This window comes from Sinocyclocheilus anshuiensis, unplaced genomic scaffold (genome assembly GCF_001515605.1).
Source record: "Sinocyclocheilus anshuiensis isolate Anshui unplaced genomic scaffold, SAMN03320099.WGS_v1.1 scaffold677, whole genome shotgun sequence".
Classification (NCBI taxonomy): domain Eukaryota; kingdom Metazoa; phylum Chordata; class Actinopteri; order Cypriniformes; family Cyprinidae; genus Sinocyclocheilus; species Sinocyclocheilus anshuiensis.
In genome coordinates this window covers 94,063-105,434 of record NW_015539875.1, presented here as the reverse complement: position 1 = coordinate 105,434, position 11,372 = coordinate 94,063, and the positions used below count along the sequence as shown (strand labels likewise).

The following is an 11,372-nucleotide window of genomic DNA, read 5'->3' as shown; positions in this document are numbered from 1 at the left end:
ACTTTCTTCTTAGTTTGCTTTGAACGCGAGAACAGATTTCGAGAAGCTGCTAAAGCGCCAGCTTGAGCTCATAACAAAACATAAAAACTATTTTAAAGAGTTGGCAATTTTATATGAATTTGTACAATTTGATTTGTACGGGAATGCACGTTTTGTAAAAATAAAAAAAATAAAAAATAAAAAATAATAATAATAAAATAAATAAAAATAAAAATTAAGCATGAAGGTCCAGCCCTAAACCCAAACCTCAGCAGATCGTACGAAAACATATGAATGAGATCGTACGAATTTGCCACCAATTTGCCAAAACGTAAAACAGTTACGAAGTGCCATGAGAGTGTGCTAAAAAAGCCAGTTTTCCTTCCTTTGCTGATGTATTTATTTTGTTAAAAGAAGCTGAGGCTGGACATATCGAACAGTTCATCTTTTTGTAAATAAAAATAGTTTACGCCACAGTCACGTTTCCATTCTTTAGAGGATTTGATTTTGGTCAAAAGTCAGTCCAAGGTGAGCGATCAATTATCATACTCTATATTAATATTTTTGGTCCATTTTCTGTACATTTTAGTGTGTACATCTGTTTTATCCTCAAAACGAAATGCACTCATTCGTTCACTTACAGTTCAGTTCTTGCCTCCACTTCGCAGGTAGTTCACAAGCACTAATAATAGCAACTATATTAAGGTGTGAATCTACAATATATGTCATTTTTATAAAATTACTGAAATTCTGCAAACCCCTGAACGCTTTATGGTCACACACCAGAGGTCTTCGTGGCCTTGGCCCAGCATCTCAAAGCACAAGCTCGTCTTATGCAAGGTCTGATGGGTGATTTGTGTCGCTTTACTGCTGTGCACTTGGTAACCAAAGCTCTCTATAAAAAGCTTGAGGGATTTTAGCACATGTGGTGACTTCCTCTTAGCTTCCTGCTACACATACTGAGGGCAAGTAGCAATATTTAATGTGAATGCATAGCAAGCCTTCACCTTTGTGTAGCAAATTAGCTCTGTTCACAGCTCTTTTGTGAGCTTACTTTTCAGTAAGAGCTGGAATGATGCAATGCATCAAACCTAGAGCAAAAACTGCACCCCTTCAATATTTGTGGATTAGAAGGCAACCAATGCACAATTCCAACAGACCTTCTACTGATGCATGTTGTGATATATTAAATGCATTTCATTGCTATGCAATCCAAAAATGGACGTTACCTCTCTTGGCTGCTTCTGGTATTATCCTGTAGACCTTGTAAGGATCTGAGATGTCCAGCTGGCTTCTCTCCACCAGCTCATCAAAGTCATTGCTCTTGTTCAGGGCACAGCGGAGCCTCGTCTTCCATGTTGGAGGGTCTGGTTTGTCCAAGCCTTCTCTGTGCTTGCCTTTGAACAGGGCCCACGCCTACAGACCACAACACCAGCGTGAAGATGAGAAGAGATGAAGAGTGAGAGAGGAAGCAGAAGAAAATGGCCATGAAGAACTGGCTCACTTAGTAGGAACTCAGAATACTAATGCATAAAATAGTTAAAGACTCTTAAAATGGACGAGCAATGTGATTCTTGTTAATAATATGATTATTGTTAATAAGTGTGCTATTATGTAATGAATAAAATACTGTTCAGTGTGTCTGATTGACTGAATTGTCATTGCTTTTGTTTCTACTGCAACAGAACGCCAATCTATTAACATGCAATGGTCTTTCTCAGCTCAACATGAATGCATTTTCTCTGATAGGAAATCACTCCTAATAATTTATCCTACAGTAGCCTATATGATTGCAAAAATGTGCCTTAATAATAATAGGCCTAATAATAATAATAATGCATATACATTCACACAGTTGCCCCAAAAACGTATTTGTAAACGTAAGTCACTTAGAGGTGCGCGAATGTCATCGCATCAGATAACAAAATATTAAACCACGTGGCTTTTCTCGGAACAAACTGCGCTTTTCTTTATAATCTTGGCTTGATTACTCTGAATCAGGTGGTATTTCGGTGACTTTTAGGGGATGAAGTCAAGTTCACACAGGTGTCCGACAGAGGAACCACAAGTGTGGTTCAGTACAATAACTATGGCATTATCCATTAATGTTTTGCAACCACTTCTGTCTTCGTTTTCAACACTAGATCTATTGTTTGATCAGTTTCGTCAAACGTCTAGCTTGAAAAGCGTGCAGTGTTTATTTGAATAAAGGCACTTGGTTTGATAATACGAGTCCTAACGCTTTGTGGGGCCACAACACAGGTCTAAAGACACTCCGTCATTGAAAGAGTCATCAGAGGTCCACCTTCATCCTCAATCACCTTGAAGAGCGCTGCGTCCTCGTCGCGGTTGTAGTCCTGTTTCCCAGCGTGCTTCCAGGGAATCCTGAAAATGGTTTTCTCGTCATTTTCCCAAACCAAGCCGGAATACTCCCCGCTGTCAATCTGATCGATGAGCCACTGTCTAAGTTTGCCATTCCCACAACTGACTGACATGCTGCTGTCCCCATCTAAATTCATGTCTGTGAGGGAGGGAGGCATGCGAGAGCAGGTGCACATGCAGTGAGCAGAAGAGCGATTCATTTGAGTTCATGCATGCATATTCCGCAATAACACACACACATTTATAACGTCTAGTGCAGGTGCTCTTAACCGAGAGAAAATGTTGCATGAAAAGAATGCGTTCAAAGAACGAAGCTTCAACTTTTAAAGTGTACGTGCAAATCAAAATGCTACTTAAATGTAGTTTACTTTTTTTTTTTAAAGGAACAAAATATAGATAGCATATGAGTATGTAAGGGTACTCGTAGCTTATAATGCATGAAGCACAAGCATTATTAATAAACAAGCTGCATGCGTATAATAGTTTATTTTCTTTAACAGTCAAGCTCAGTTGTCACACAGATCAAGCCTCTCAAGTCTTACCTTTGTGAATGCAGACAGCTTCGCTTTCAAAGCCGACACTTCTCAAGTCATGTCAGAGGAAGGTGTTTCTACTCTTAAATAATTCAAAGCGCGTGGAGAGATGGGTGGAGCGTTACGTGGAAGCGTCTTTCTCCAGCACCATTGAGAGCTGAAGACTTCAGAGAAACGCGACACAACCGAAAGAATAAACATCCAGCATACGGGAAATCCCTGCGACACGCAAACACACACACACACACACACACGATGGAACAAATATCTGTCGATAAAATATGCCAGAAAATCGTCATCAGAGTTATCCAGGTGTTTGATGTTTGTTTGTGTCGGTTTGATTTGAGGAAATTCACAGCTGTCGATCGCAGCAGTCACGGAACAACGCGGGGTTCACTAACTTATTCTCAGACTGCGAGCGTCCCGTCAACAGGGGCCAATGTCAAAGTCTTTGCGTCTTCATGTGTTTGGAATTTCCACAGAGCCGTAAACTTTTCGGGGTCCTTTTATACCCCAAAATAATTTAAGCAAATAATAGCTTAAATACGAAACTCATCAAGTAGCCTATTTGATATCAAGTGATTTCAAATCTGTTACCAACCTCGTTCAAGTTCAACAGTGTTGAATATGCTGCCCCCTGCTGTCCGACAGAGAAATAGCATATACTACTCAGTCTACCATATTATTTTTTCCCAGGTGCACTTCCATAATGTATTTAAAGTGCTCTATTTTCACACACTAATTGTGTACTTAATTAATATTCTTTAGTACTTAAGATCATCTAAGTGTACTCAACTGTGCTATTTTGGGACACCGTGAATATATGAACTAAAATGTGCTTTTAACGTACTATCTCAGTATTTAAAAAAATGTATTTACTTACCACTTGTAGTACACTTGAACCCATCTTTCATACACTAGTACACTCAAGTGTACTAACTAAATACATTTTTTAAATACAGATAGTATGTTTAAAGCACATTTTAGTTCTTATATTCAAGGTGTCCCAAAATAGCACAGTTGAGTACACTTAGATTATTTTAGGATTATTTTAAGAAGTACCAAAGCATCATTTTTAGTATATTAATCAAGTACAGAATTAGTGTGTGAAAATAGAGCACTTTAAGTGCATTATGGAAGTGTGCCTTTTTTTCACCTGGGTTCTCTACCTTATTTTTCAAAATAAACATTTCTATTCTTTCTTTATGTTACTTTGACATTAAAACAGTTCTTTGGCTGATCCAGCAAGGGATAGCTGAAATTCTGTCACTATTTACTCATCCTCGAGTTGTTCCAAACCTTAAGTTTCTTTCTTCTGTTAAACACAAAAGTAGATATTTTGAAGAATGTTGATAACCAAACAGTTGCTGGTAGCCACTGGCTTTCATTTTTATTTTTAATACTATGGAAGTCAATGGCTGCCGGCAACTGTTTGATTACCAACATTCTCCAGAACATTCTTTTTTTGGGTGAACTGTCCCTTTAAGAAGAAAAAAAAATAGAAAGTCAGAGACTATAGTATAAATCAGTTTTTATGATATAACTGTAAAGACTGAACAACAAAATGCAAATCTGCTTTAAACGTCACATCAGTAGTAAACATTAAAACCTTGAATATGTCTTATTTACAAAAAGTGTCCATAAGTTATTAAACAGTGCTGTGCCATAGCAAACACAATCAGCGTGTTGCATGATGACGTTTCTAATCCCAGATATCAGTCATAACGACACACAGGAATGCTCTGAGCGATCTCTCAGTTGTGTTCAAACTCGTGTTCCTCTGGTGCGGAGCAGCTCTGTGCCAGCAGGTTCTGAACGTCCTCCTCGTCACTGAAGGGGTTTTCCTTATACTCCTGCTTCAGCCGCTCTCTGAACTGAACACACATCAAACATTAAGACAGAAGGTTTAGTGGGTCTTCAAACAGAACTCTGATTATTAGCTGTATTCATATTTCTAGAAACCATGTGGTAATCTGAATCACACATTTACACAAACATATTTACCCTATAAAGCCTACTGTATCATATTTGATGGCCTTCTAATTTATCAACACAATTAAAAACCCATGCATGTCTTCTGTCGTCTGATTGATAGTTTAGGGTTTTTGATGGTGTAATTGTACAAGCGTCCAGCTTCAGCTGCTGCTTCTCGTGTCAAATCTTGACTGATTTTTATCAAGTAAACCTCAGAATAATATCTCCAGATGAACACTTACTGGACTGAAGCAGCTCAGCTTTACTTGATTCTCCATCAATCATGTTTTAGAGTCTCAAATCTGATCCTCAGGATCTTTTGAGGAGCGTTTGTTTCCAGAAGCTTTACTTTCACTGTTCCTCAGCGGAGGAATGATCTTCACAAGCCTCCAGAACATCTCACATCTTCTGAGGAGCCTTTATTTCTTCAGCTCTCAATCACTGCATTATATGTTTGGAGCATTTCAATCTCATCTTACTGAGACAGATTACTGGAGATATAGAGCGACGACTGATATTTAGATCATTGTATGTCAGCATCTGCTGCACTGTTATAAAGCTCTCATTGATTTACAGCACAAGCATCAGAGTATCATCAGAAATATCAGCATCTGCAGCAAATTGCATATTTCTGCTCAGTTTGAGTCTCAGTTTTTTCCTCCGTTTTCTAACTATATCAGACTATATGAGCCAGAAAAGCCCGACAGATCAATTATGGCACTCAACATAAACACATATGCAAAAATTAGACTCAAACTGTTCTATTTCAAAAAATGACTATTTTTTTATATGTCAGGCTTCACAGGGTTATTTAGAAGGGCCACTGACATAATTCCAGGTCAGGTGATATGGCTGCCATGTTTGTGAAGATAGTGCCACACTATTTCCAGTCGTAAAGCGAGGAGGAGTCACCTGCTGTAGCTGGCTGGTCTCAAACTCCTGCAGCTGCTTCTGGAAGCCCATGTTTGGTGAAGCACAAGGTCTGGCCACCTTCACCGCAGCCAGAGCCTCCTGCCATCCCAGAGTCGTGACGGTCATGAGATACGCCACCACCAGCGTCACGCTGCGCGACACGCCGGCTAGACTGGAGAACACCAGACCAGAACGCCACAGTCAGCAATGCACAAGCTTCCTACTCACAGCTCGGTTGCCTTTAGAATCATTACAGGCCACTAGATTCGATGTTTGCTCGTACTGTAGGTTAGTGATCAGAACGAGCTCATACCCTAGTTAAAAATACATATACTAAAATGTATTTGAAATACATTTATTTCATGCTACAAATACATATTTACACTCTTAAAAATAAAGGTGCTTCACGATGCGAAGAACCTTTTTGTCTAAATGGTTCCAAAGAACCTTATAAAACAGATAGTTTCGGTGCTTGATTCTGATTGGCTGAGCCACGTTCGAAGCTGTTGTAAAAGGTTCTTCAGATTATAAAAAGGTAAGAAAGACATGGTTCTTTAAAGAACCTTTGACTGAACGCTTCTTTGTGGAACCAAAAATTCTTCTATGGCATCGCTGTGAAGATCCTTTTAAGCACCTTTATTGTTTAGAGTGTATGTGCTTAATAAAAATACCCTGCAATTGTACTTTTTGTACACTAAACTGGTATACGTAAAGTCTGATAAACTGCACTTTAATTTTGTGGAAGTAGTGCTGAGGTTCAGCTACGTAAAGATATACTGAAGTATATTGGATTGTGCTAAAGTGGAACTATTGCAAGAATGCTTCAGGTACATTTTAATTATCTCGCATTTAAAGACTGATATTATTCAATCCTCATCAATAATGACATTAAAACACATTTTAGGCTTAATATTAATTGTGCATTGTGCGCAAGCAGTACACCAAATAAAGTTTAATTCACATTTTTATATCACTAAGTCTCATAGAGCGATATGTCATGTTAATAGATCTGAACTATACTTAGTATGAGATAAATATATTTTAAATATACTACTTTTTTTACCAGGGTAACCCTACGCATTCAACTCAGGAGGAAGAAGGTGAGATTTCAGAGAAATACTACAGACCTCATGATGTTTTTGAGAATGGATTGAGTTGTTATAGTCTCATATCAAACACAGGCTCGTGTTTACTGTTGTTTTGGGAAGTTCAAAAATAGCCCACCCCCCTTGACACCTAGTTATCAGCTGTTCACATGGTCACACTGGGCTCGATCAAGGCTGGTATCTGGGTTGAGTGCACATTTAGCTTCCTCTTAAGGTAGAGTCGTGTATCTGGGTGCATGCAATCGTATGCATACCTAACATCGGTTCATGTATTGTGTAGATTTAATAACTGGAGGACAAATGAACCCCTCACTTACCAGTGCACCAGACAGCCCTCGCCTTTCAGTCGAGACTCGTGCATGAACTTAATGCTCTTCTCAAAATGCTGAACGCTGTGGAGGGCAAAGAGACCGATTATGTCAACTTCAGGCAATTCTGCAGAGTATCAATGTGAAGGATGCTGCAATGAAGCATAACCAATTTTGTGTCAAATTAAGGGTATGATTTTTATATTGCGGGTCAAAATGACCATAATTGGATTCAATACAATTCACAAAAAGTCACATCAAGAAAACCCACACCCACACACACACACAAAACATAATACATATCCTTTTTAAAACTGTTTTTAACAACTATTTTAAATTTTCCAAGAAATATGAATATTATAAAAAAAAAATAAAAAAAACATTTAAGCTGAAAATCTTGTTTATTTTATTTGTGTATGTGTCCTTTTGTGAAGCTCAAGCACTAGAGCATGGCACTACATTCTCAGTGAAATTACCATGCTTGAACTGTTAAAAATGTATGGACATTTCTTCACATTAAAGTATCTGCCAAATGTATAATTCTAAATGTAAATACTCCCATAGAGTAGTTGAGAAACTAACAAAGTATGGCTAAAAAAAAAGAGTCTGTGCAGCTGCGGTTAACTGTGAAATTGCAGGTCAGACTGATCCACGAGCATCATAATTGTAATAAACATTTTGCATGCACATACACACATCCCACAACACCTTTGCAGGCTTGTCCATAACCCTAAATGAGAAATAATAATAATAATAAATCCTAGTTAAATACAACTTTTTTCCAACAACTCGAGGAATAATGTATGAATGTGATGGGTTTGTTTTGTTTTTTTGATTGTTTATTCATTATAGAACAAAGCCAACCCACATGGCTAACAATAACTATAGCCTATACAAACCAGGATTTGCATTAAAAAAAAACAAAAGTTTATTCAGCCAAAATATATTTTCTAGAATGAACTGTTTTTGTTTTTAATGTGAATGTCAGTGGGTTCCAAAACAACTTTTGCTGTATGGAAAAAAAAACATTATTCAAAATATCTTCTTTTGTGTTCCACAGAAGAGAAAAAAAAACAGCATACAGGTTTGGAACGACGTGAGGGTGAGTGCATTCATTTTTGGGTGAATTATCCTGTTAACTGTGCAAAGAAAGCATTTCAGGGCCACTGTAGGAGCGTTTAGGTTTAGGTCTTCATTCAGACTGTGATGCTGACAGAGCGGTGGGAAGGTCGTAACCGGAGCAGTAAACACAGAATTACGAGACATCCTGCGTACATGATGTCTTCCAGATGCAGATTACTCTCTGCTCTACAACACACAGCTTTTACAGCTTCGGTATTTACTGCCTTAGCAGTTCCTGTCAAAAGTTTATTTAGGCTTGATGCTGATGCTCAATCGAGTGCGTATTGAAATGCTCAAAATATTTCAGTAAGCTGAGCCAGTATGAAACAGCGCTAAAACACTGGCTTAAATCCACAATTATTAATTAGCAATCCTATCCTCTCATCTGCACACTGAATCTAATCATTTACAAGTAGGCAAGTTTGTTATTAAAAATGTCTATGATTACTACAGTCCATACAAATTACAAACATATCTTAACTCTTGTTTGGAGAACTCTTTTTTTAGTGTATAAAGGTAAATTAAAGCCTAAATTAAATTGGTTCATTATACAAAGCGATCGTGTCTCTTCAGAAGGCTTGGATTAAGTCGCTTTATTCAAACGAATTATTTTACAATGCAACTTTTTGGAACATTTTGGTTGCATGGACTTTCAATGGATGAGCAAAATTATCTTCATGCATGTCTGAAGATGAATGAAAGTTTTACGGGTTTGGAACAACACAAAGGTGAGTGAATGATGAATCAATGTTTATTTCTGGATCGCTTTAACCCTTGTGTGTAAATACAGCCTTTGTTTTAATCAGGTTTTGTCCTCCTGTGTGCTTTTTTTTTAAGACATTGAGGCAGATTTTCATTTGTATGTATAGGCTTTATATAGTACTTCATGTTTAAATTAAAATGTTTTCAAATCAGTGTAAAAAAGTTTTACAATGCAACTTTTTGAAACATTTTGGTTGCATGGACTTTCAATGGATGAGCAAAATTATCTTCATGCATGTCTGAAGATGAATGAAAGTTTTACGGGTTTGGAACAACACAAAGGTGAGTGAATGATGAATCAATGTTTATTTCTGGATCGCTTTAACCCTTGTGTGTAAATACAGCCTTTGTTTTAATCAGGTTTTGTCCTCCTGTGTGCTTTTTTTTAAAGACATTGAGGCAGATTTTCATTTGTATGTATAGGCTTTATATAGTACTTCATGTTTAAATGAAAATGTTTTCAAATCAGTGTAAAAAAGCAGCAAGTTACCATTGTGACAACTTACCCCATATATCGATAGATTTAAACTATTCTACATTTTCAGATGCGACTCTACAGTCACAAAGATATTTTAGCGCAAAGAGAAACTAGAAAATCAATCTACACTCTTAACATTAAAGGTTCTTTATTGATATGAAGAGCCTTTAACATCCATGGAACCACAAAATGTTCTTTATTGTGGAAAAAGGTTCTTTAGTTTATTAAAATGATCCAAAAACCAGAGGTTCGGCATCAGTGGCCTCGGGTCTCGGGTAACTTAAAAAAAATGTGCTTTTTCCGAATGGACCCAATAAGATGGATCAAACTATCCTTGATGCACACTTGCACGTTTTGTGAGAAATACATCGCACATAGAAAGCCATACGGACTTGCTTCATTTCGCTGCGCGTTTTCTCTGTGTATGCATGAGGCAGGCAATAATATAAAGTAATAATAAATAAGCAAATAAATAAAAGAAAGTAATAGAGCAGCAGCCAAATCAAGTCAAAAATCAGAAACATATGTGACCCTGGAGCACAAAAGCAGTCGCTGGGGTATATTTGTAGCAATAGCCAACAATACATTGTATGGGTCAAAATTATAGATTTTTCTTTTATGCCAAAAATCATTAGGATATTAAGTAAAGATCATGTTCCGTGAAGCTATTTTGTAAATTCCCTACCGTAAATATATCAAAACGTAATTTTTGATTAGTAATATGCATTGCTAATAACTTCATTTGGACAACTTTAAAGATGATTTTCTCAATATTTAGATTTTTTTTCACCCTCAGATTGCAGATTTACAAATAGTTGTATCTCAGCCAAATATTGTCCGATCCTAACAAACCATACATCAATGGAAAGCTTGTTTATTCAGCTTTCAGATGATGTATAAATCTCAATTTAAAAAAATTTACCCTTATGACTGGTTTTGTGCTCCATGGTCACAAATTAGAAAAAAAAAAGCATTCGGGTCAAATTTTATCCGGTCCGTCTCGGGTCAGGTTTTCCTTTTAAAAAAAATAATTTATGCATGTCAGGTTCAGCTAAGAATTGATTTGGGTCAGGAATATTTTAGGACCCAACAAGACTTCACACTAAGAAAAAATCGTTCTTTTAATAACTGTTTTAAACACTGAACGGTTGTTTGAAGGACCCAGAATGTTTCTTCTATGAAAATCCCCTTTGGTACAGCTGTATTTTTAAGAGTGTAGATTCACTATAGATATTTCCAGGACTTTTACAGGCTTTAAAATAACAATTTTCCATGGGAAAAAAAACATGCACTACTAATCACTGACATTGTTGGGTTGACATCTTCCTGCTTAAACCTAATGGCTTGTGTGTGTGTGAGAATACATCCATACACACACAACTGAAATTGTTCCAAGAAATAAAACATTTTCGCCTTTCTATTTGTATATTCTGCTGCTTGCAAGAAAAAATACAGATTGTTGTTGGTTTGAAACTGTCCAGATAGTGGCTGTCAAGAAATCCAGAAATCTGACTGTGGTTTCTTCTTAAACCTTCTTCGTTTCCTCCAGAACATCCATCCTTTTGACAGGACCAGGATGAGAAAGGGCTGGGCTGGTCCAGTTTGGTTAAAGAGGGTCAGTTTCACATTACGCATGGTCGGGTTTCACAGGTTTGTAAGGGTGACAAGAGGGCTGATGGTAAAGGGGGGATAAAAATAAAGGCGTAGTGCGACCAAGGCATCACTGCAGAACCCAGCTCACAACTTCCTTCCTGCACCAAGAGAGCCACAAGAGGAAGTGTGTGTGTGTGTGCGTGTGTGTATGTGTGTGTGTGTG

General features: G+C 37.4%; 2 protein-coding genes across 2 annotated transcripts in view; both read right to left on the bottom strand.

Moving 5' to 3' along the window:
- The window catches only part of LOC107685279 (interferon regulatory factor 4-like), a 15,037-nt gene extending 12,042 nt beyond the window's left edge, over positions 1-2,995 (bottom strand). The window contains exons 1-3 of the mRNA XM_016481808.1: positions 2,904-2,995; positions 2,301-2,500; positions 1,209-1,395 (exon numbers count right to left, since the gene is read on the bottom strand). Of these exons, the coding sequence (XP_016337294.1) occupies positions 1,209-1,395; positions 2,301-2,498 (385 nt within the window). The 5' untranslated portion in view covers positions 2,499-2,500; positions 2,904-2,995. The remainder of the gene's footprint in view (positions 1-1,208; positions 1,396-2,300; positions 2,501-2,903) is intronic.
- Positions 2,996-4,472: 1,477 nt separating this feature from the next.
- The window catches only part of LOC107685280 (dual specificity protein phosphatase 22-B-like), an 11,667-nt gene continuing 4,767 nt past the window's right edge, over positions 4,473-11,372 (bottom strand). The window contains exons 5-7 of the mRNA XM_016481809.1: positions 7,204-7,278; positions 5,781-5,952; positions 4,473-4,768 (exon numbers count right to left, since the gene is read on the bottom strand). Of these exons, the coding sequence (XP_016337295.1) occupies positions 4,649-4,768; positions 5,781-5,952; positions 7,204-7,278 (367 nt within the window). The 3' untranslated portion in view covers positions 4,473-4,648. The remainder of the gene's footprint in view (positions 4,769-5,780; positions 5,953-7,203; positions 7,279-11,372) is intronic.